At 37.2% G+C, this 26,346-nt stretch overlaps 1 protein-coding gene across 1 annotated transcript in view; it reads right to left on the bottom strand.

Annotated features, from left to right (window-relative positions):
* Positions 1-26,346, bottom strand: part of Rrp6 (exosome component Rrp6) — a 260,374-nt gene that overhangs the window by 65,517 nt on the left and 168,511 nt on the right. The window contains exons 14-16 of the mRNA XM_090383738.1: positions 24,355-24,484; positions 16,591-16,679; positions 4,094-4,183 (exon numbers count right to left, since the gene is read on the bottom strand). Of these exons, the coding sequence (XP_090239864.1) occupies positions 4,094-4,183; positions 16,591-16,679; positions 24,355-24,484 (309 nt within the window). The remainder of the gene's footprint in view (positions 1-4,093; positions 4,184-16,590; positions 16,680-24,354; positions 24,485-26,346) is intronic.

Below are 26,346 nucleotides of genomic sequence, written 5' to 3'. Positions count from 1 at the left end.
CAGAACGAGCAAGAACTTATCAAGTCGCGTTTCTTCCCTCGAGAGGGAGCCACTCGACTCTGCCCAAATGGTAGACAACTCTATGTGGAAAATAATTCTGTCAACAAGTACAACAGTGCGATCCTCAGAGCCACAGAGGAGAAAGCAGAATCAGTCATGCAAGACATCTTTGTGGGATGCACGAACACAGAGCAAGAAGTACACGTTCTCCAGAAACTATAAAATATCAGTTATCAATACTGGGTGGATTTACCCCACAAGTTCCCACTGGTCATTGGAAACCCGTATATTGTTATCACCAAAATGGACGTTAATGGTAACACTCGGCTAAGATCAGAAAGTTAGTTTGAAAGAAGCAACAAGATACAGGCAAGCAAACATCAATCATGCAGCCGTGCTGCTTGCAAGACAAACTGCAAGTATATTGGTGAACAACAACCGCAAAATCTACGCCAAAAGAAATCACTTTCCTCTCATACCAGCTTGTGCAATCTACATGAGTATGAAAAGGGCATGAACAGCAGCTGGTTTATGTTGCTCTGTCTGGCGTGACTGACATCAATGGAATTTACACTGCCTTGCCGACAAGAGATTCTACCATAGCCCAAGAAATGCTACATCCACCACCGATCTCCAAAATGAGTTTACCAAGCTTGCGACTAATCAGCTATAAACAAGACATGACAGCTTGCTTGAATTCATCCATGACAGGAAGGAACTCATAGATCTCTCACTCAATGCCAAAGCCTATTAGCATTAGCATTAGTTGAGGCATATAATGCAAGAAAGAAAGCTTATACAGCTTCAGCCAAAAAAAAAAAAAAAAAAAAAAACCTTCCCATTTCACCCATCCAGTCACTCCAAATGTTTGTCTAGTTCATCCTTAAATTTATTTAAGCTATCAACTTTCCCAACAATAGATGGAAGTCTGTTCCATCAATCAACTATCCGCTGGCTATAGCCAAACTTACGCACATATATTCTACAACTGTCTTTCCTCAATTGAATCTAAGCCCCCTCAGGTTCTTAATCTGAGCATCCCGTCAGCATTGAGCCTGTTCAAACCATTCAAGGCCTTATATACCTTGATCAGATCACCTCACAGGCGACTTATCTCCAGATGCTGCAACTTGCAGACCTTAAGTCTTCGTAAGCACACCCCTTTGTTCCTCTCACCAATCTTGTTTCCCTTCTCTGTACTCTTTCTAGCAACTCTAAATCCTTCCTAAAATGAGGCCTCCTGACCTGTATACAGTACCCAAGGTGTGGCCTGACCATTGCCATATACAAAAGAAAAATCACCTCCTTGTATCTGCTAGAAAAATTCCTATATGTCATTGACAAAACTCCATGACCTGCTCTGGCAGCCTGTCTGTACTGCTCAGAGAACTTCATACCTGACTGCACAATTACCCCCAGGACTTTTTAATTCTCCACCTCCCTGGGTGTAATACCACACAGTTGGTACATTTTTCTTGGGTTACTGCTACCCATATGGAGTCCTTTGCATTTGTCAATATTAAACTTCAGTTGCCACTTCTCAGCCCATCTGCCTAACTTTTCTAGATCCTTTTGCAGTAGCATACTGTCTTTACAGTCATTAACAATCCTGCAAACTTTTGTATCATCTGCAAACTTGGACATTAAGCCTGATATACCTTCATCGATAAATACACAAAACAACAATGGGCCTAGCACTGAAACCTGGGGGACTCCGCTAATAACATTAGTCCACGTAGAGTAGTGTCCATTTATTACCACTCTCTGCCACCTCTCACTCCACCATCCTTTTATCCATTGCAGCAACTTACCCTTAATGCCATACCTCTCTAATTTGTACAGCAGTCTTCCATGTGCTACAGTATAAAAAGATTTCCTGAAATCAAACTATATGATATCAAAATTATTTTTTGCATCCAGCTCCTTTTTGACCACATCATAGTATCCAATCAAATTTGTCAGACAAGATTTCCCCTTTATAAACCCATGCTGTGTCTGAACTATTACTGTGTCTTGTCTAGGTGATCCTGAATCAATTCCTTAACCAGTGACTATTATTTTCCCCGGAACAGAAGTTAAACTAACAGGTCTATAATTATTTGTGTCACCCTTGAACCTTCTTTGTGAATTGGGAATACATTTGCACATGGGTGCATCTATGTAGACAACCACTGTATCACATGGAAGCATCCCGAACTTCAATTGTATGGTTCAGTTCAAGCATGACCTCACCGACGCTGTTACACGGCAATGCCAAATCCTGCTGCTATCTGAGACTTGGTTACAAAATAATGAGCGCCTCCGTAGCCAGGTGGGAAGGAGCAGCAGTGCGTAGCACACGCTTCTTGATTAGACCGGGGTTCGAGCCCGTCACCACCAAATACGGAGGATGCGGAAAGGTCATTCAGGGAATGACCACCGCATATCCCGGAGCAATATGGCCTTAGTTGCTAATGCTCCTAAAAACCAAATAACAACAACAACAACAACAAAATAATGAGTGTCAGCATCCTGAACTTCAATTGTATGGTTCAGTTCAAGCACGAAACCAGACAGCTGGAGTCGCAATATATCACAACAAGAAGGACGAGGGACATATTCTTACGCCACACATAGATGTCATCTATTGACAAATGACTAGTCCAAGAGTAACTATTCGGCCAATTGGCAATATATGTACAGCAGAGTGCTTTTTACCAACAGTCAAGGTTGTCTATATTTCTCCTAACAGTGATATATAGGATATAATGGACTTCATTCATTTCGCTTTGCTTCTGTACCCAATTCAAGGTGCAGCACTGTTAAAGAAAGATTTACATAAAATAACCAAGATAATGAGCGGTGATTTCAATGTTAACTTCAGATTGGAAGAAACTAAACCATTAATTACTTTCCTGCAAGAAACGTTTGGTCTCACAATGAACACTAATCCCTCAATCTCAACTACAAGATCGGGTACATCAATCGACGCTGTTTTTAAGAAGTTTTTAGATACTTTGCAGTCGCAAGTATAGGTCTCTTACTTCAGTTATCATAAATCCATTGTACCTTGAGGTTGTCACAGACATTCTCTCAGATATGCCAGACAAGCTGTTCTTGCTACCTGGGAGTCTAAAACGCTGATGGAACTGATATTCGGGTGACACTCAAGTCAAAGTGGACCCAATTTCGGCGAAGTCCGGACGGTCTATGACAGCCAAATCCTCTGCCTTGCACCTTCACGATGGTGGAACTGTTAGTAATCCTGGGTATAATATTCCTCCTACTTTTGCTTATTAAAATCGCTGTTCAATAGAATTAAAATGCAATTTGCAAACGTAATCACAATGACCGGTGCTTACCACATAATGTATAGTGAATGGTATTTTATTATGAAGAATCCATCGTAAAGTGAACCAGTCGTAAAGCAGGAGTCCACTGTAGTGTTCTGATTTATACAACAGGCTTTAGACAAAACCCACTTGCTTTAGTAAAGTCTATTTTTATTTCAGCAAAGATTTTTGCAATAAACTTTTCCTCTTAATATACTGAATTTCTCTTATTTTACTTTAAATCACACAAACAATATTATCAAATACAGTACAAATGTTCAACGTAAACTCATGTTCTCACTACTGCTATTTTCACTCAACAAGGGATGTAAGTTATATGATAGGAACATGTGCTATTCTTGAAATGGCCTCTTCACAACAAATCACTTTAGGTCCTTCACTGCAGACATTGATACATATAATAATGAAGTGTAAGATGACAATAAGTTAATTTCATCACAACAATGGATTACTATCACTATAAAACTACGAGTTGTTTACATATCATAACAGCTTTTACAATACCTTTTATCAAACAACAAAATATTTCAAAGTTTACACAATATTCCTGACATATATTCAGAGTTAAAGATTACAGTTATTATTTTTTAAGTTAAAACAATGATAAGTTATCAAGTTTTAATACTATCAAGAGCTGCTTTTAAATAACAAAAAAAAAAAAAAAAAAAAATTAAATTAAATAAACTAATTATAAAACATAGGAAAAAAATATAAAACAAAGTATAGCAAAAGAAAGAGTAATATCTGAAAGCAACACTTACCCTTTCATATGGACTTATAAATGTCTTTAGTTTATCGACAATCTTGTTTAAAAGTTTAACACTTTTCTTACAGGGTGATTCAACAGAATCCTGAAAGAAGCAATAAAATTGTTAAAGAGTATTACACACTGAGCATTCTGAATAAATTATGATATTAACTGGCCAAACAGATATCATAGAGAAATAATAGACCTCATCTATGAGCAATTTGAAATTACACATAAAAGATTGAATATAATAACATGAAATAAAAAAAAAAATAATAAAATAAATATTAAGCTATCATTAGAGGCAGCAAATATGAAAGCAATATGAAAGCACAACGAAACAAATGGCCCTCAGTCCCCAGCAGCTTTCACTCTCCCTCTTACGGCAGCGAGAGGATTAGAGTGGAAGCAGAGGGTGCTAAGAATCTCTGGGTACGACCAGGCTGCCATGCACGGAAACTGAACTTGGCCTGTTATAACGTAAGAACACTCATCGGTGAAGACAGGATATTAGAGCTGGAAAAGGAATTAGAAAATGTGAATTGGAATATCATCGGTTTGGCTGAAACAAGAAGAAGAAATGAATCACTTATAAGTTTATCAAGTGGAAATCTGCTGTACACCAATGGAAACAGTGAAAGGAGTGAAGGTGGAATTGGGTTTCTGGTCCATAAAGATTTTAAAAACAACATTTTGGAATTCAAAAGTACATCACCAAGAGTGTCAAGACTAATACTCAAGATTTCTAAGAGATACAAGCTAAAGATTATAATGATTTATGCACCAACATCGAGCCATGATGATGAAGAGGTTGAAGAAATGTACACAGAAATTGAGTCTTCTAGATGAGCAGAAAACCCACTACACTATTATTATGGGAGACTTCAATGCTAAGGTTGGAAAAAGACAAAACAGCACAGAAAGGGGAACTATAGGAAATTTTGGAATTGGTGAAAGAAATGAAAGAGGTGAAAGACTTGTGGAATTTGCAGAATCTCAAGGACTGTCAGTAATGAACACTTTTTTCAAGAAAAGGGTGAACAGAAAGTGGACATGGAAGAGTCCAAATGGATTAACTACTAATGAAATCGACTTCATCCTCACTAACAGAAGATATATTGTGAATGATGTCACCGTCCTGAATAAGGTAAATGTTGGAAGTGATCACAGAATGGTAAGATGTACACTTGATATAGATGTAGGAAAGGAAAGGAAAAAACTGACTCGAGTAAATAATACAAAGGTCTTTGAGATAACAGAAGAGGAGAAAAAGCAGTATGTACTGGAACTTAAGAACAAGTATGAGCTTCTGCAGACTGCTGAGGACCAAGATATCGACGAGGAATATTACAACTTTTTGAAAGTGATAAAGCCCAAGAAACCTATAGGGAAAAAGAAATCCAAAGAAGAAAAAATTAGTCAAGAAACACTTGTCATGATGAACCGAAGACGACAAATGAAAAGCAAGAAAAACACTGACAGGGAGAAAATTGAGTATACTGAGTTATGCAAAGCCATTAGAAAGAGACTCAGAGAGGACATAAGAAGATTTAACACAAGAAAAGTAGAACAAGCATTAAGGGAAAACAAAGGATTTAAATCAGCAGCCATGAGCAGTAATACAGAAAGACAAATGATACTGAAACTGAAGAATAGTGATGGTGTACTTATAAACAGCAGAGAAGGCATAATTCAAATAGCAGAAGACTACTATAGAGAATTATACAAGGAGCAGGGGAATGATGCCAGCAGTGGGGAAGATGGATTGCAAAGTAGCAACACATACGACATACACAATATTCTTCCTGATGAGGTAGAACATGCATTGAAGAAAATGAAGAATCAGAAAGCCCCGGGGGAAGATGAAGTTACTGTAGAGTTGTTAAAATTGGGAGGAAGAGGCATAACACAAAAACTGGCAAGGCTCTTCACAAAGTGCATTAGAAAAGGTGTGACGCCTAAGCAGTGGAATAATGCAATCATAGTTTTGCTGCATAAGAAAGGAGATAAATCAGAAATTGGAAATTATAGACCAATTAGCTTGTTATCCCACATGTACAAGTTGTTCACAAGGGTCATTACTATCAGATTAGAAAGAATACTGGATGAGAATCAACCGAAAGAGCAAGCTGGCTTTAGGACAGGATTCTCAACTATGGATCACCTTCATGTAATATCACAGCTAATGGAGAAAGCAAATGAATATAAAACACCATTATGCCTGGCATTTGTGGATTATGAAAAGGCATTTGACTCCATACAGCATAAGGCAATGTTTCGGGCACTGGAAAGACAAGGCATAGATACTCCATATATTATGATTTTGAAGAAAATATATGAGAGTGCTACATCCTTTATTAGACTAGACAAAACAAAAGGCTAAAACAAAAGTAATGATGAACAAGTATGCCACAGAAAGGGAAATAATGATTGACAGTAGGAAATTTAAAATCGAGAAAGGAGTTCGACAAGGAGACACAATATCTCCGAAGCTGTTTACTGCTGCCCTTGAGGAAGCTTTCAGAAGATTAGACTGGTCGCAGAAAGGAGTCAATGTGAACGGAGAGTACCTAAACCATTTACGATTTGCAGATGACATTGTGGTCATAAGCCATGATCCCAAAGAATTAGAGGAAAATCTTAATCAGTTATGCACAGCTAGTAAGGATTTTGGACTGAAGATGAATATGGCTAAAACAAAAGTAATGATGAACAAGTATGCCACAGAAAGGGAAATAATGATTGAAGGAGCAGTAATTGAAAAGGTGGAGTCATATACTTATCTGGGACAAGTTATTAGCTGTAATAATGATAAATGGCTGGAAGTCAAGAGAAGAATAAATTTTGGATGGATAGCATTCAGGAAATATAGTCACATACTGAAGAGCAATATCCCAGTTTGTCTGAAACGTAAAATAATGGACCAATGTATACTCCCCACCATGACTTATGGAAGTGAAACTTGGGCACTCACCAAAAGAATGGAAGAGAAGCTGAGAACCACACAGCGAAGAATGGAACGAATCATATTGGGAATAAGACTGTTAGATAAGAAGAGAAACACATGGATTAGGCAACAAACTCAAGTAAAGGACATTCTTATCAAAACTAAAGAACTAAAATGGTCTTGGGCAGGACACATAGCTCGAAGACATGATGACAGATGGACTAAGAAAATAACAGAATGGTATCCAAGAGGAGCTAGAAGAAAACCTCGAAGACAAAGGCGGAGATGGATAGATGAAATTCATGAGTTTGTGGGTAGTAAATGGATGTCCAGTGCTCAAAACAGAAGGAACTGGAAAGTTGCTGGAGAGGCCTTCATCCTGCAGTGGATTGAAAATGGCTGATGATGATGATGATGATGATGATGATGATAGAGGCAGCAAAATGCACTTCCTCCACCTGATGCCAAGTACATATAGATAATTGCTATAAAAATAAAAATAAAATTAATACATAAGCCAGTAAGCATGGCAAAACTGCAAAGTGAAAATTAACATAAAAATCAAATCAACAGGGAGGGGGAAGATATTGCACATTTCTAGTTGGGATCCAACACTGACTTGTTTGTTTAGGTTAGGTTAGGTTAGGTTATGCTCATTCTATCCCTTTCTCCTCTCTCAATGCTCTGAGACGTAGCAGGCATACTAGTACTTGTCAAAGGATAGTCAACATGGAAAGAGGTTAGAGCAACGAAGAGTATGTGGACATGCACTTCATGTATGGTAAAGCCAACGGCAGTGCACTAGAGCTGCAAGTTTGTGCCAAGAAGCATTTTCCCGCCGAAGGCAGCCCAAAAGGTGCACATTCATCAGGGTACATCAATGTCTTACAGAACATGGGCGCTTTGCACATGGAGTACGAGCAGGTAGGCCCAGAAGCATAACATCTGATGTTGAGGAAAGGGTGTTAGAAAGAATACAACAAAATTGATTTAGTTTTCTCAAAACACAATAAATTCTAGGTCATTGGAAATAAATACAAAGTAAAATTAGTAAATCAGTAGGAACAAAGTAATGGCTATCAAAAAATAAAAAATTATACAGTTGAAGAAAAGTTAAAGATTATCAAAAGAGTAAAGAGTGGAGAAACAAAATGCACAGTATTTTGCAAGGGTGAAATTCCAGGAGGAACAATCCATGGTTCAATGAAAGAGGAAGAAAAACTGCATGCATTCGTAGCCTCTATAGAAGATGAAGTAGGCCTCCAAAGAAAGAAAACTAGACTTTTTTTTGCAAATAAGTGATGTGGACCAATGCTTACAGAAGTGTAGTGAAGGAGTGATAAATGGGGTAATTTTGAAAACACAAGCACTTAAATTTCATAAGCTACTTGGTTGAGATGACACATTTAAAGCTTCTGAAGAGTGGCTTTGGAGATGGAAGGTTTGTCATGGGATATTCCAGGTTAGCCTTTTAGATGAATTGATAAATTTGGTGTGTGTGTGATTCAGGAAATCAGTTTCCTGAATTTCTGTGTAATATAATTCAAGATGGTGAATTTTCAAATGAGCATCCAACTGTGATAAAACAGCGCTGTACTATAAACTTCTCATTGACAAGTCACAGGATATTAAAAAGACACTCAACAGAGTGGAATGAAAACTAACAAAGAGAGAATTAGTGTGCACAAACAAGACTGGAAATTACCAGCTAAAGCCAATGTGCATCAATAAAAGTTGAAGTCCCTTGCATTTTAAACACATCAACACAAAATCTCTACCTGTGATTTATAAAAATAACTCCAATGCTTGGATGACAAGTGATATTTTTGCTTGATTATTTGGAAGTGAGTTTGAATACCATCAGTGAGATGCTACTTGCTTTCCAAAAACACTTGATTTTTTTTTTTTTTTTTTTTTTTTTTGATTTGGTAGTTGTTGGCGCATCGGCTTCTGTGGCCATATTGCACCTCCCAAGGTTTTTGCAGTACTTTGATCCAAGCCCGAGGCGGGAATCGAACCCGCGACCTTTGGGTTGCTGGGCAGGTACTTTACCCACTCGGCTAGCCCGGTCGGCTAAAAACACTTGAAGAAAAGGCTTTGTTACTATTGGATCCACTACCCAGCTTATCCTTTGACTGATGTCCTGAAATCAAAAGATCACGGTTCCATTTCTTCCAAGGAACATAACTGCACTAATTCAGCACATAGATCAGGGCATTATTTAAGCCTTCAAAGGCCAATATCCGGTCTGCAGGAGTGCAAAGCTGCATGTAACCGGACGCATCCACAGGTTGCGGACAGTAGATCTGCCACCATATATGGTGGTTTGCTGTGAAATAAGCAGGGGACTCCTGTCGAATAAGCAGTAGTGGGCAAGCAGCAGCAGGGATAGCAGGTTGTGGTGGGCTGCCAGGTGGGCACCGATAGCTCCATGTAAAGCTACTGGACCGTGATGTCCCTTTGACATGGTGAGTATTCATCACCATCAAATAAGTATCATCTGAACAGTGGAGTTCAATAGCCCGGGAGGGCAGTCCACTAGGTGAAGGAAACACCAAAATATAACCAAGAGCATCACGCCTGGCCAGTTGGCTTGTAAATTTGCCTAGACATATTCAACATGGAGGAACGACAACAAAGGCATAGTATAAGGGCTAGGGCGTACCCCCGTAAGCAATGCTGCAGTGGACCATGGCTGTAGTGGGAAATAATCAAGGGCAAAAATGCAAGGATAACAGAAGGACCAAATATAAGAGAACATAGGTCAGAGTGGGACTGATTAATGTAGGAACAATGACCAGGAAAGGAATGAAACTTGTGGAAGTTATGAAGAAAAGGAAAATCAATGTATGTGTGTCCAGGAAACCAAATGGAGAGGGATGAGGAATAAAGAACTAGCTCTTTAGAACTTGGGGCTACAAATTAATATACTACAGCACGGAGAATAGGAGGAATGGAGTAGGAGTTGTGGTTGAAGATAACAAAGGATCCAGTAGTGGAAGTGTGGAGGAAAAGTGACTAGCTAATTAAAATTAAACTTTTATTGACTGACAAATGTGTGCTGAATATCATTAGCGCTTATGTCCCACAGGCAGGATGCAATGTAGAAGAGAAAGATGCCTTTTATGAGGACTTGGATGAGGTGATCAACAGTACGCCTGACAAGGAAGGAATAATCATTGGAGCAGACCTCAATGGACAGGTAGGCCAGAGAACCCAAGGCTACCACGGAGTCCATGGCAGCTTTGAATGGGGTGAGCGCAATGCAGATGGAGAAAGGATCCCGGAGATGGCTATGGCTCATACTCAGTACAAGAAATCAAAGAAAGAAATCAAAGAAAGAAATCATCCCCAGAGGCTCACATCTGATGAAGATGGGCTTCGCACATCCAGGGCACTTAGATGGATATCATCATTCTTCCCTTTCTTGGTGATTCCTTTCTACTTTTCTCTCTCTCTCTCAGGGTAACTTGGAAATTTTTTTTTTTTTGGCTAGTGCGGCATAAGCCTTGGGCTTCCTTGCACCATATGGCTAATAATAATAAGAAGAAGAGAGACCAAAACCTTATTACATACCATAGTGGTGGGCATAGTACTCAGGTCAACTACATGATTCTGAGAGCCAAAAATAAGAAATGGTGCCAAGATTGCAAAGTCATCCCAGGAGAAAGCTTATTCGACCAACAGAGGCGCCTGGTATGTGATCTCATTATTGAAGGAAATTGCCAAGGCTTTCACAAGAAGTTTAAGGAGTGCATCAAATGGTTTAGGCTACATGAACACAAGCCTAAACTGAGACTGCAGGAGCTGCTCCTACAGAAATCGAGGAGGATCCAAACATGATGACTGTGGACCAAGCATGGAACAAGGCCCAGATAGAGATTATAAAGGGAGGAAAAGAAATTCTAGGGAAGACCAAAGGAGGAAAGAAAATACATAGAGAAATCTGGTGGTGGAGTGAAGAGGTTCAGAAGGCATTGAAGGACAAGAAGACAGCTTTTAAAGAATGGAAGAGAGACAGAACTGATGAAACAAGAATAGGTACAAGGAAAAGAAAAGACAAGCTAAACAGGCAGTAGCTAAAGCCAGGGACAGAGCTATGGAAGGATGGTATAATAGTTTCTGGTATAATGGTATAATAATTGGTCTATAATTTCCAATTTACAGAAATTGGAAATTATAGACCAATTAGCTTGTTATCCCACATTTACAAGTTGTTCACAAGGGTCATTACTAACAGATTAGAAAGAATACTTGATGAGAATCAACCGAAAGAGCAAGCTGGCTTTAGGACAGGATTCTCAACTATGGATCAACGTCATGTAATATCACAGCTAATGGAGAAAGCAAATGAATATAAAACACCATTATGCCTGGCATTTGTGGATTATGAAAAGGCATTTGACTCCATACAGCATAAGGCAATGTTTCGGGCACTGGAAAGACAAGGCATAGATACCCCATATATTATGATTTTGAAGAAAATATATGAGAGTGCTACCTCCTTTATTAGACTAGACAAAGACAGTAGCAAATTTAAAATTGAGAAAGGAGTTCGACAAGGAGACACAATATCTCCAAAGCTGTTTACTGCTGCCCTTGAGGAAGCTTTCAGAGGATTAGACTGGTCACAGAAAGGAGTCAATGTGAACGGAGAGTACCTAAACCACTTACGATTTGCAGATGACATTGTAGTTATAAGCCACGATCCCAAAGAATTAGAGGAAAATCTTAATCAGTTATGCACTGTTAGTAAGGATTTTGGACTAAAGATGAATATGGCTAAAACAAAAGTAATGATGAACAAGTATGCCACGGAAAGGGAAATAATGATTAAAGGAGCGGTAATTGAAAAGGTGGAGTCATATATTTATCTGGGACAAGTTATTAGCTGTAATAATGATAAATGGCTGGAAGTCAAGAGAAGAATAAATTTTGGATGGATAGCATTCAGGAAATATAGTCACATACTGAAGAGCAATATCCCAGTTTGTCTGAAACGTAAAATAATGAATCAATGTATACTCCCCACCATGACTTATGGAAGCGAAACTTGGGCACTCACCAAAAGAATAGAAGAGAAGCTGAGAACTACACAGCGAAGAATGGAACGAATTATACTGGGAATCAGACTGTTAGATAAGAAGAGAAACACATGGATTAGGCAGCAAACTCAAGTAAAGGACATTCTTATCAAAACTAAAGAACTAAAATGGTCTTGGGCAGGACACATAGCTCGAAGACATGATGACAGATGGAGTAAGAAAATAACAGAATGGTACCCAAGAGGAGCTAGAAGAAAACCTGGAAGACAAAGTCGGAGATGGATAGATGAAATTCATGAGTTTTTGGGTAGTAAATGGATGGCCAGTGCTCAAAACAGAAGGAACTGGAAAGTTGCTGGAGAGGCCTTCATCCTGCAGTGGATTGAAAATGGCTGATGATGATGATGATGATGATGATGGTATTATAGTATGAATGAACACTAAGGAAAGAGAATTGAAGATATTCAAGATTGCCAGAACCCGGTTCAACAAACAGCAGGATAGAGTGATAAGAGTAGTAAAAGATCAGACTGGTAAGGTTCTTACAAAACAGAAGATGTAAACAGGAGATGGAAAGAGTTTTTCAAAGGGATCCTGAATAGTGAAACAGTAGCTGGAGAAGAATAGGAGCTAGGAGGCCATGATGAGGACATTGAAGATATAAAGGAGGAAGAAGTTTTACTAGCATTGCATAGTATGAAGTCAGGAAAGGCAGCAGGGTCTGACATGATACCCATTGAAATTTAATTAATTTTATTCATTAAATTAATTTAATGAATAAAATAATGAGAGCAGCCAAGATACCAGATGCTTGGAGGGAGAGTCTTATAGTATTGATATATAAAAGGAAAGAAGACATACCAGACTGCAACAACTACAGACCTATCAAACTAATGAGCCAGACAATGAAGTTGTTAGAGAGCGCTGTTGAAAGAAGACCGAGAGTTAAACTGCAGGACCAGATTACCAAGAACCAGCTTGGCTTTATGAAGAGGAGAAGCACTACCAATGGAATATTTATGGCAAGGGTCCTTCCTGCAAAACAAGTGCAGGACCCTTGCTATAAAATAGAAAAGGCTTATAACAGACTACCTAGGAGTCTTCTGTGGAAGTCTGAGGAAGAGGCGTGTTCCTGAGACCTATGTCAAGCTTATCCAGGATATGTACCTACCAGGATAGTAGAACCAGAGTATGTAGTGCAGCTGGAGTTAGTGATGCCTTCACTGTTAATGTCAGCTTACACTAGGGCCCTGCCCTTAGCTCATTTTTATTCATCATCATAATGGACACACTAACCAGAGACATTCAGAGCAATGGCTCTGACAGTTTACTCTTTGCAGATAACATCATACTTAGTGGCGAATCATGAGAGAGAGAGTACAGGATAAGCTAGAGAGATGGGTAACAGTTCTAGAGCGGGAAGGTCTAAAAGTCAACAGGAACAGGACAGAATATTTGACGTAAACAGGAGATTAACAATATACATCTAAATAAGGTTAACAACTACAAGTATCTTGGGTCAGTGCTAGACACAAATGGCAGCTGTGAATAGGACATCCAAAGTCGAATAAAATCTGGATGGGCCAAGTGGTGGGAAATGTCTGGTGTTTTGAAAGACAAGATGCCAACTTAACTGAAATCAAAAATTTACAAACAGGTGGTAAGGCCATGTATGTTGTATGGCTCAGAATGCTGGTATGTCAGAAGAACGAGCTTTAATGTCAGCAGAAAAGAGAAAGCTAAGGTGGAGTTTGGGAATAACTCTAAGAGATAGAAGGCAGAATGAAGGTGTGAGACAGGAGATGAAAACTGTACCCATCAACTTGAAGATTAGGGAGAACAGACTTACATGGTGGGGGCACATCCAGTGCCGCGAGTTTACCCACATTACCAAGCATGTGCTTAGCTGCCAAGTTCCAGGTTGAAGGAGGAGAGGCAGGCTGAAGATGACAATAGAGAGCAGAGTGTGGCAAGATATGCAGGAACTAGGGCTCACTCCAGCAGACTGTGTTAACTGCACTAAGTGGAAGGTTTCCATCTACGTCACTGACCCCTAACCGGGACAAACAGCACGAATAAATTAAAGTAAAGTAGTAAAGCCTAATATCTAGGTGAGCTATTTGCTGGTGTTATGAACTCAGAAATTCAAGTTCTAGAATTTCTGAAAGCATTAACACTGAAAGATGTTCCATGCAATATTAGATCAGCATGGTAGAAAGTAAGTTTAACAGCAATTTAAAACTGCTGGAAAAAATGTACTGGAAAAGACAAGATCACAGAGCAGCTTTTCAGAACAAGAAGCAAAGGTTGCTTGTAACGTACTTGGTGGCAGTCTTTGACCAAATGACCTAGCTGCCTGGACTGAGTTGGACATGGAACCTCCAGATGCATATTACCTGAGTGAGGAAGAAATTGCAGCCTCTGTGAATAGTGGGAAGCCAATTGACAAAGAGAAGGCCAGTGAAACAGAGTGACTCAGAAGATAATGTGGATGACTTGTGTAAGGAATAAAAAAAAAAAAAAAAAAGGTAAACTGCAGCCATTATCAACCCACTGCAGGATAGAAGCCTTCTCAACAATTCATGGTGAGGGAAATGGACCATAATCTGCCACGCTGGTCCAGTGCAGGTTGGCAGATCGACTATATTTAGCAGTCAGGGGCTTGAATCCCGGTCTACTCAAAGAGTGTGTGCTACTGCACTCCTGCTCCTGACCACTCGGCTACGGAGGCAAGATAAGCACCAACAATTAACAAAGTGCTTGAAAACATTAAGGAGGTAATGGCATGGTTAGAATGTCAGAGTGATACTGAACATCTTCATTTATTGCATCTGACTACTATTCAGATTACGTAATGAAAAAAAAAAAAAAAAAAAACAAACAAACGCTGTCATCAGTTCCAGCAAACTAAATTATAAATATACCAGACCAGACATGTAAAATGTAAGTCCATAACAGCATTGTGTATTAGTAGAATGTAAAGGGAATGATATAACCTTCAATACTTTGTCTTTTAGTCTGTATATTCATAAAACATCAGCATATAAATTATTTATTTACTAAGTAAAGTGTATTTATGTTAAAAAACTGGGGGGGGAAAAAATGGTAAAATTTTTTTGGCTATGTGCTTTACTTATAATGGGTGTTAAAGTTGTTGCTTGACACCCAGATACTATCAAGGTTGCACTATAACTATCTTTGAAAAACATTACATGTGTAGGTATTTGAAAAATATAATAAACATAAAATTAAATGAAACGTGGAAGGAAAATAGACTTTATATAAGACTTTGCAAGACCTATGATTTCTTGAAAACTTCTGGGGGAAACCAGAACAGTTGGCAGGATGTGCAATGTTTCATCTACAAAATTGCACCTTCTGGAGGATACTATTTGATTCAGTTTCATCAACCTAATTCCAGGAAATTTCTTCAATTTCAACTTGTGCAAACTTGAAAGAAAAATAGATTTAAAGTAACACTTTGCAAGACTTTGGAGAAAAAAAAAAATAATAATAAAAAAAAATATATATGTATATAATTATTACTGTAACAGTGTAAATTGTACCTTATGATAAAAGTTTAGCATAAAAGTAATAAGTAGGCCATTAGGCAAAAACAACCCCTAAAGAAAAAGGTAGCCTGCTGGTTTACTTCGCTATACCCTAGAATAAACATATAATTAGCAATAAAATAAAGAATATAAAATAGAATAAAATAAAATAATGATTATTAGGATACCTTGAATGGCACTTTTTTTTGAGGGCTAGCACCATTCAACATATCCAATCAATAATTAGCAAGGCTATCTGTTCAGTTTATCTGCCTGTTTAACTAGGTCCAAATTATACACCATATGGCAATCTATATTTAATTTAAATTTAACAGCAAACAGACAAGATAACAGCTAGCCAGACAGATAGCTTTGAAACAAATAATACAAAAAATAATACAGAAAATGTATACCAACCATAATTATCAATTGAGTTGTGGTGTATTTATTATATATATGTGCAAAAGAAAGCTTATGCTGAAATAAGGGGAACGATGGTAAGAATAAGCAAAGCAGTAGCACCTCAATTTCCCTCAAATTACTCTAATAGAGCTTGAAACAACTCTATAAAAATTTAGAGTTAGAAAGTAAAAAGTGAATTGTACCTCAAGCCGGTTCGCTGTGTATAATGGGTGAAAGCAAACACATGCTACTTTAATAAATAATTCAAGGCTATCTTTCTTTAGGGGTTCTTTTTGCCTGATGGTCTGCTTATTACTTTTATGCTAAAGTTTATCATAAGGTACAATTTACACTCTTAAAGTAATAATTAGATTACAGACTGATTCTATAATTGATGGCATTAATCTGGTCTGAAACACATTTCAACATTCTTACTTTCATTCCATAATAGATCACTCACATGCACGCACGTACACACACCTGTATGCAATAAATGATTAACTTCCAATTGATTAAAAAATAAACAATTAAGAATCAAAAATAGTAAATTATTTATTTAACCCACACTGTAAGTGCTGCCTATAGGAAGAACTGGTTTTGTTATGGAATAGTTACTTCCAGAAATATCTGCACACGAATAGCCTTCAAGGTCACCTATAGAAACAATGACCATTTAATTAGATCCTTATTATATTCTAATATTTCAGAAAATATTTTATAAAGTTTCTAAATCAACAAGTTTATAGTAATAGGGGAATATAATTGTCATGAATAGTCTTCTGAGATATACTGTAATTTTAAAAATTATTATAAATCATTATCAAAAAAAAAAAAAAAAAAAAAAAAAATTGGCCAGAAGCAGACCATTCCAATATAAATTAAAGTGAGTGGTACATAAACCTATGCATAAATTCTTTTTTTTACAGTGTTTATACCACATGGTTATGAATTTGACAAACATTTATGAAATAGTGTTTTATAATAAGTTGATTATGCAATGCACTTAACTTGTTAATGTACAAATACATTTCAGGAGTATTCGTTTCATTTTCTTAAATTAAATGAATTTTTTTTTTCTGTGATTAATGGAAGTGAAAAGGAAATACAGTTATCTCTTATAAGATTATAAATAAATAGAATGCTTAATAAAACTATTGGTTTATGTTCTCAAAACTTATCTGTTCAGTTTAGAATTGTGAACTTATCTGTTCACAATTCTATAATATTTATTACTCTCCTACCATATACAGTGGATTCCAGTTATTTGGGCCACCGGTTAATCGGGGCAGCCATTTATTTGGGACAAATCTTAAAGAACAGAACCCAATCAAGAAAATAGCCAGGGTTTACTTCGCTCAATTGGGGCAGCATGCTGTTTAATCGGGGCAGGAGACTGCAGCACTCGAGATTACCCTATGATTGCCTCCGATCATACCATGTGGTTCGGTTGGATTTCTGGAGATCACAACCATAAAACAATAAGCAGTTACTTGTTTATTGGGCTTTTCTATTAGTGCATTCTATTATAAACAGATAGTAAACTCGATCTTATTGAATTTGTGATACCTGGAATTCTGTGGGTTTTTCATTATTATGGTGAAATGTGTTTACACTTCCATGAAATCTTCAATCATATAAAACATATAAATAAATTTTCAGAATATTCTCTTCATTCCTATTTTTTAAGCTTTGTAACTTGTTACTCCGTTCTCACTTGCGAATATCACTTATTTGCGATTTGTGTGTGCCTGCTCTTTGTTATTGATTGCTTATTATTTTTACTGTTTTAAATTTTAATCCCTATCCACAAATGTCCGTGAACAGAAATATCAACTACAGTCTGTCCTCGTATAGCACGATAGTTGCGTTCCTAGAAACCCTCGTGCAATATAAACAACAGGCCCTATGGGAAAAGTAGAGTTAGGTGCCGACCACCCAAGATTGAACACACATTTGGAACCAAAACATTACCAAACACAATAAATAATCGGGTAAATTAAAATACGTAATAAAAATAATATTATATTATAATAAAGTATTTTTTAAGAATAAAATACGTATTTTATTCGTAAAAAATTTATTATATTAAATAAAATAGTCGTAATAAAATACTTACGTATTTTATAATACGTAAGTATAAATTATAATACGTAAGTCATAATAAAATATTGCTAATGCTTTTGCTTCTATCGTAAGCAAACTTGCTTTTTATTTGATTTTCTATCCAAACAGATGACAGCCGTTCCATCTATTCCAATTCTTGTCTTAATCTAATGGATATTAATTACACTTTGAGTTGTTCCCGCTATGAAAGTTGTTTTTATTTTCGCTGCATTCTTTGTAATTCTTGGCGTTGCCTCATTTCATAGACCATGTGATATTGCACGTCTGTAGCACGTGCAATATCACATGGTCTTTAATTTCGCTCAAAGCGTTTCACAATTTCGCATTTTTTCTCTATCGACAGAAGAGGACTGGCCATAAGCCTTACAGGGGAAACCACGGTGGGCCGGAGGCCGGTGTGATTTTGGCCATAAACCGTAGTATGAGGCCACTATAAATTTTCCCGGGTAAGAATTTTTGACCCAGTCCGCCTCTGTTTATCGATTATTGCTTTTTTTTTTTTTTTTTTTTTCTCTCTGAATCTGCAGTGTCTTAGCCAGGACGCTTCCTTTTCACACCTTTTAAGTATTTTACTAATTTTTAGGGAATAAAGCACAATTACAAAACGAGGTGGCACGCTTGATACACATAAACAAAGCTGCGCGCGTGTAGCAACTGAATAAACAACACCGTAAAAGCAGAGATGTACTATTAACACCTCAAATTTTACTAAAGCACATTTCTAGGGGTTACTACCATAAAACAATAAAAACAATTTCCAGTTGCGTTTCTGCTAGTGGAATCTGTTATAAACTGGTAGTAAACTCCATCTAATTGCATTTGCGATTATACCGATAGCTGGAATTGTGTTGGTTTTTACGTTATTATGGTGAAATGTGTTTCCCCTTCACTGATATAAAACACATAAATACATTTTCAGACTCTTCTTCATTGCTATCGTGTTGCGGTCAGTTGGGGTGATTCCGCGTTCGACTGCCATTTCTTGTAAACACAAAGGCGAATCGTGTATAAGCGAATTCGGTTCGTGTTATATAAGATAATGTTCCCCTATTTATAAATCGTGTATGATCGAATTCGTGTAATGCAAACACGTGCTATACGAGGACCGACTGTAGTTGGTATGTACATATTAATTAAGCTATGCACGTAAGTGTAAATTTAGTTTTATTTTGCTAACCTGTGGAAAATATTCTTCTGATTTTCACATATCATTTAATTTTTTAATTGGTAAGGTAATAAAATTTAAATTTGTACTTAATATATCTTTACTTTTATAGCCTGTGGATAATATTCCTCCTATTTTTGCTAATTAGAATCATTGTTTAATAGAAATAAAATTCAATTCACAAACATGATTACAATGACTGGCGCTTACCACATATTGTATAATGAATAGTACTTTACTATGGTAAGTCCATTGTAATATGATTTGATCATACAGAAAATCAATCAGAATCAGATCATACAGAAAATACATCAATCAGATCATACAGAAAATCTATTTATATTTGATCATAAATTCCAATTTCTTTCAAAAAACAGTAAAGTTCATTAATATTTGCCTCCTCTCCAATGATATGATTTAATGTCATCGATTCTCGGAGATTAGCCAGAGAAAGAAATACTGAAGTTCGATGTTGTTGATAATGTGACAGTCAATCAAAATATGTTTGACTATTAGATATTCCAAGCAGTGTTGCATCACTGAGGAGGATCATCGCTTGTGAGTAGATGGAGGTGAGTTAGATGAGTATGTCCTATTCTAATCTGTGTGAGTACCAAAATTTTGGATCTTGTTTCAATTGGAAGAGTTTATTATTTGTTTATTTATGCCATAGCTCTGTCCACTGTGCATGGTATGCTGCTTGAATTATGATATTATAATCAGAAGCTGGAATGAAAACAGAGGTTAAGTCTAAAGTTGATGGATTTTTAGCAGAAATATCAGCCAGTTCATTCCCTTTTAATGCTTGAATGTGCTGAAATCCAGCAAAACTTCACTAGTTGTTGGCAGTCTTCAATTTTCAACAGCAAACTCCTGATCTTATTTATAACAAGGTGATTCTTATGAAAGGGATTCTGAATTGCTCTAATTGAGCCGAGAGTCAGTGTAAACTAAATATTTTGCAGATGGATGAAGAGTCAAATTTTCTAGTGCTAATTATATTGCATACAGTTCCACTGAAAAGCTGCTGCTCCAACAGTTGAATGAAATTTGGAACCATCCGCATATATCGGTAGGAAGTCAGCATAGTTTTGAACATGGCTAGCATGGAGTTGTTGCATATTTAGAGCCAGTAGACAGTTCTTTCCCCATTGAAGAAAATATGTATCGCATGTCAGTTGAGGAAAGGTGGTCCATGGTGGTGGAGGAGTAATTTTTTACCTGTTGCCTATTGTGGAGAGGAACATTCCAATTCTGCGTTATTTCAAGCAGCCGTAGGCCTGCTGGTCGTATATTTTACTTGGTTTATTTCTATAGAGATTGTGAAATGGTGGATTAAAGAGGTATGGCTGAATAGGATGCAGAGAGCAACTTTGTATTTTGGCTGCATATTTAAGTAATAACATTCTTCTACAGAGGTACAGAGGGGGGCTCATGAGCTTCAATGTATAGACTATTGGTTGGAGATGTCCTATAAGTGCCAAGAGCAATCTGCAGTGCATTGTGTTGTATAGGAACCAGCCAATGCAATACACTCCTTCGGGCAGAATCATAAACTGGAGCACCGTAATCCAAAAGGGATCTAATCAGTGTCTAATCTTATATGCTGCTCTTATATAGAGCAGATCTAATCTGCTCTATATAACAGCAGCAAAGTTGTAGGATCTGCTCTCCAAGACAGCAGATAAAGCTCTTAGCATGTTCAACTTTTTCAGACAGGTAGTGCGTATTAATTTAATGTGCTCAAAGAAGTTTCACTTGCTGTCAAGGATCAATCCCAGGAATCTGATAATATCGGCAATCAGAATGGTGCACTTGATATCTGAAGTTCAGGGTCTATATGCAATTTGCGTTGATTGCACAAGTGGATTGCAGCGGTTTTCTGATGGGAAAGAATATCCATTGAGATCAGTCCACTTTTGCACTTTATTGAGGGCCATCTGCAGCTGCCGTTCGGTAGATCTCACGTTTGAAGAATGGCAAGAAATAGAGAGATTGTCAGCGTAAAGATATGCCTCCACAATATTTGGGAGTTCTTTTGTAATGGAATCAATTCTAAGGGCAAATAGGGTTGCACTCAGTACTGACTCTTGTGGTATTCCTTCCTGCGAGAAGATAGTAGAAAGAGATTTTGATATCGAACCTGGAAAGTGCGGCTCTGGAGGAAGTTCTTAATAATAAATATGGGCAGGTTGCCACATAGACCAAGAGTATGAAGGTCACTGAGAATGCCAAACCAAATGCCTTCTCTATATCTATGGAGACAAATGAAATCAATTCCTTCTCTATATCTATGGAGACCATAACTAGGTGTTCATTTTTTACAAAGGCATTGCAAATTTCAGATTCAGCCTTGATCATCAGATCTAAGGATGACCTGTTTTGGCGAAAGCCATGTGACAATTACTCAGTACATGTTGAGCTTCAATGATCCAAATGAGTCGACTGTGGATCATTTTTTCTAGAATTTTACCAAGGCAACTTGACAAAAAGATTGGCCCGTAACTATAAGGAGTGGAGGGATTTTTTCCAGGCTTCAAAAAGGCTAAAACTGTAGCATGGTGCCTGGAGGTTGGAAAAAATATTTTCCAGGAAGAGCCGGTTAAAAAAGACTAGCAGCATGACATAATATATGTCATCTGGCTCAGTGGCACAGTTTCGTGTTGTTTTAATGGCCTGTAAAAGTTCACAATATCGAAGAGGCTGATTATATGGAAGTGATTGTGAGGTTCGAAAGTTGATGGATCTCTGTTCAGTGGTGGTCTTAATTTTCTGGAATTCTGGAGTGTAGTTTGAAGTAGCTGAGACTTGGGCAAAGGTTTTGGCCAAGGAATTTGCAATATCTAGAGGAGAAGAGAATTCTTGCCCATTGCAAGAAAAAATTGGGGAAGGGATGGTTGGAAACTTCTCAGAAAGCTGCCTAATTTTCTTCCATATTAATCGGGAGTCAGTGTTTCTATTGATAGTAGATGCTAACCGAGTCATTGTCAACATAACTTGTCTACGTGCCTCACGTATGTCACTTTATGTTGTTTTATATTTTTGTATTTTCTTCTCTGTTTTTCACATTTCACATGATTTTGAAAAGGCTGGATGACTTTCTTTACAGTTGGGGCAAATGGGAGTAGAGGCTGTACAATCTGTTTGATTATGCTTCCTTGGAACCACAAATAGGACATATGGCATCACCTGTACATACCTGCTGGTAGTGCCTGTATTTCTGGCATTTAAAACAATGAATGGGATTAGAGATATAAGGCCGAATTCTGCAGTTTAAATAGCCAGCTTTTACTGATGATGGCAATTCTGGGGTGTTAAAAGTTAAGATTATGTATAGAGTTGGAACGAGATTTCCATCTTTCTTAGTTATTATACGTTTGGTGCTGATTACCTGATTGCTCAATTCTTTAACTAATTCTTCTTCAGATACTGTAATTAGGTCCCATTCTGTGATGGTACCTTTGGACGAATTTAACGTACTGTGAGGGGGTGACAGATACTGGCAGCCCACCAAAAGTTGTTTTGAGCAGCCACTCAGAATGTTTGGAGGATGCAGTTTCCAGACATTTAACCATTTTTGGTGTTCCAGCAATGGATTCCAAATACCTCTGAATAACAAATGGTGATAACTTGCCTACAGGCTGGTTGGAGAGAGAGAGAGAGAGAGAGAGAGAGAGAGAGAGAGAGAGAGAGAGAGAGAGAGAGAGAGAGAGAGAGAGAGTGTATCACCAGAAAGTTTGGCATCTCATTGCACTGCGCTTCTCTTTGAATTCTTTTCAGTTGATTAGTGTAATTGACATCAAACATTTCCGATCCTGAGCTTCTAATGGTGGAAAATTATTCAAATCCATGCTTACTCCTTTTAGCCCTGGGAGAGGGCAATTCTTCTCCCAGGTTACCGACCACGCCACATGGAGGCAGGAGCGGTGCCAACCAGTGACTAAGTGATCAGAAGAATAGGAGAGCAGTCAGTTTCTAGCAATAATGTTACTAGCGGTGAAGCAGTAATGTTGCTAGCAGTGAAGCAGTGACATTGCTCAGCGAGGGAAGCAGTGATGTTGCGAGCAGTCAGCAATAACGTTGCATGCAGTGGAGGGTTTAAGAAAGCATTAGTACTCGCCCTAGGAAAAACGCAAGATAATCAATATAAAAATTGCTTGGCACTCGGGGCAAGTATCCTACGTACATAATATACATGGCTCTAAATCCGTATATGGTAATTATATTGGAGCAATGGGTTCAGGAAATAATTTTTTGAAATTAATTATATTTATCGCCTTCTTGAAGTGGTATTTCAGGTAAGCGATAGGGAAATTATTATTTATCAACTTATTGTACAATGCTATTATGTTTGCTGCACAGGTTGTATTTTTATTGCAAATAGAAGAAATCCTCAGGCATTGGGATAAAATAATATTTGCATGCATTGATTTAGATATATTAGATCTCCAGTTTGTAAGGCCAACTACATTGAAATTAAATGCATCTCTTTTATTATATACGTTTGCATATATTATTATGGAATATTTCTATATGAAGATCCAGGTAATTTGTTATAGTATCAGAACTATTAGTTTTTTCCAATACAAGTTCATCTGGATATAATCTGCTGTAATCCTGAATGAAATGTGGACAATTAAACACATTTAGATCATCTACATATCTGAACATAAGTAGGTTATCTTGGAATGTTTTTTCTGTTGAATATAGATAGAGATTTGGAATTATGTAGGATGCTGGACATAGGGGTGCCATTCACTTGTAAGTATAACAAAGTTCTGTCATATACATAATTATATATATTTGTATTATTTTATCCCTTGCGTTTTTCTATAAATCCATCTTGAATTGTCTTCAATATTAATTGCTATATACAACATATTTTACACACATTATGGTTGTAATGCATCATTGCTATTGCAAGTGCATTGGCCCATAAGTATTAGTAAAAGTTTGTTACAATTTATTAACTTTCTTTCCATATTACTCATATAAAAAATATATATATATTTTATATTCATTTTCTGAGTTTATTTTTACCTAAAAGGGTTGGCAAACTGAGTGCATTCTCTGACTGAAGAGAAATATCATGGGGACAATTTAGAATGCTGTCTAGGTCAATGTTAGTTACTGCATCTGACATTTGAATATAAAGCTCAGGGCCTTCAGGCTGCATAGAATAAAAAAAATAAAAAATTATACATTATAACATTATAGATATATATTTTATTATTACATAATACAGAATTAATATTTAAATTTTTTTATCTACTTTCAGCATTTGAGAAAATGCAATTTAAACTAAATCACATTATAATATACGTTAAAAACAGTATTTTCCTATTTGAATTAAATGTGAATAAACAAACTAAAAACCACCTGAATTGTTGTATCAACTGAATTTTACTATGTAAAAAGTATTACATTAATAATGTAGGTTTTAGAAACCATTATGTAGAATCCTGTATAAGGTTTAGAATCTATTTATCTGTAAATTACAGAAGATGCACTAACCAACTCGCATACTTCATAACTGGCACCATTTCTGGATTCCGTTTTGAATCCAATCATCAGGCTTAAAATGGAAGCTTCATCTTAGGGAGGATAGAACTGCTCTAAAGGGTGCAGAGAAGAGCAACAGCTTCCAGAATCTGGAAGCTAGGTGCATGATGAATAAATTGAAGTGTATAGGCTTTAAGGTTAAAGTAAACTAAACGTGGATGATATAAATTCAAATCAGAAAAGATCTAAGTATATTTGCATTCAGCAAATAAGTAATCAATTGTTGGAATGAACTTCCATCTAGTATTGCAAGAGGTGGGTAGCTTGAATAAATTTAGGGACAGTTTAGACAAATTATTAACAGGAATGGGCAAAGCAAGTGTATTTTTTTTTTCTTCCTTAACAAAGTTTATTTTGCAATATTATATTGATCAAATTACTTGAAATGAAAGCAATTCACCCGGTAGGGTTTAGAATCCATTTATTAGTTAAATTATAGAAATTGCACTATCCAAGAGCTTAAAACACATGAAAAGACCACAGCAAAAATTAACCAGAACCAAAGAACAGCTCATGTTTCTTATCACCTGGTCCTTGAGATTGTCACAGACATTTGCTATCAGATATAACAAACGGGGCTTGCTGTCTAGAAGCCTAAAACGCTGATGGAACTTATATCCAGGTGACACTTGTGTCAAGCAGACCGAATTTCAGCAAATTCTGGTCATTTGGCAACAATTAAATCCTCTACTTGCAACTTCACGATGGTGGGACCCCCATGTGCAGGTTCTGAAATATAGCATCTAGTGGTACCTCCTTAGCCAGGTGGGCAGGAGCAGCAGTGTGTAGCACACACTTCTTGATTAGACCGGGGTTCGAGCCTGTGATCACCAAATACGGAGGATGCAGATAGGTCAGGGAATGTCCACTGCATATCCCCGGAGCAATATGGCCTTAGTTGCTAATGCTCCTAAAAACCAAATAACAATAGTATCTAGTATACTGGGGTTACCACCCAGGTGCGAACAAAACGTAAACAGAAAGGAAGGTGTGGCAACCACACAATACAGAGGAATCCACCCCTTTATGTTACAAGGCAATAGTAGGTGGTAGTGACTCATCAACCGGTGCAATACCACCACTTTACTTATTGGAGGCTTAAAGTGGTGGAATCCATGTTTAGTCTCTACAGCGAAGCTCCCATAACCCCACATCTCCATCAAGCAGTATAACTGATGTCTTTTGAGCTATGAGGGGCATCGTGGTGAGATCCAATCTTCTTTAGATTTCAAGGCCACAGCACTAAAACATTGTTAGCAGGATGGCCAATAGATAGTCAACAAGACCGAATCTATTGGTAACTATCCAGGAGGCATCTACGAGGGGTGCTAAATAAATTATTTATCTACATGTGAAGGAAATGAGATAGAGACAAAAATCTGGTTTTATTTTTCAATGTAACTCCTCAACAATATACTTGTTCCATTTTGTTGGCAATGAAGAGGTACCATATAAATAAAATTCTTTGTC

This window comes from Mastigoproctus giganteus, chromosome 10, assembly GCF_048544385.1.
Source record: "Mastigoproctus giganteus isolate SK-2022 chromosome 10, ASM4854438v1, whole genome shotgun sequence".
Classification (NCBI taxonomy): Eukaryota; Metazoa; Arthropoda; class Arachnida; order Uropygi; family Thelyphonidae; genus Mastigoproctus; species Mastigoproctus giganteus.
This window is presented reverse-complemented; position numbering and strand designations above follow the sequence as displayed.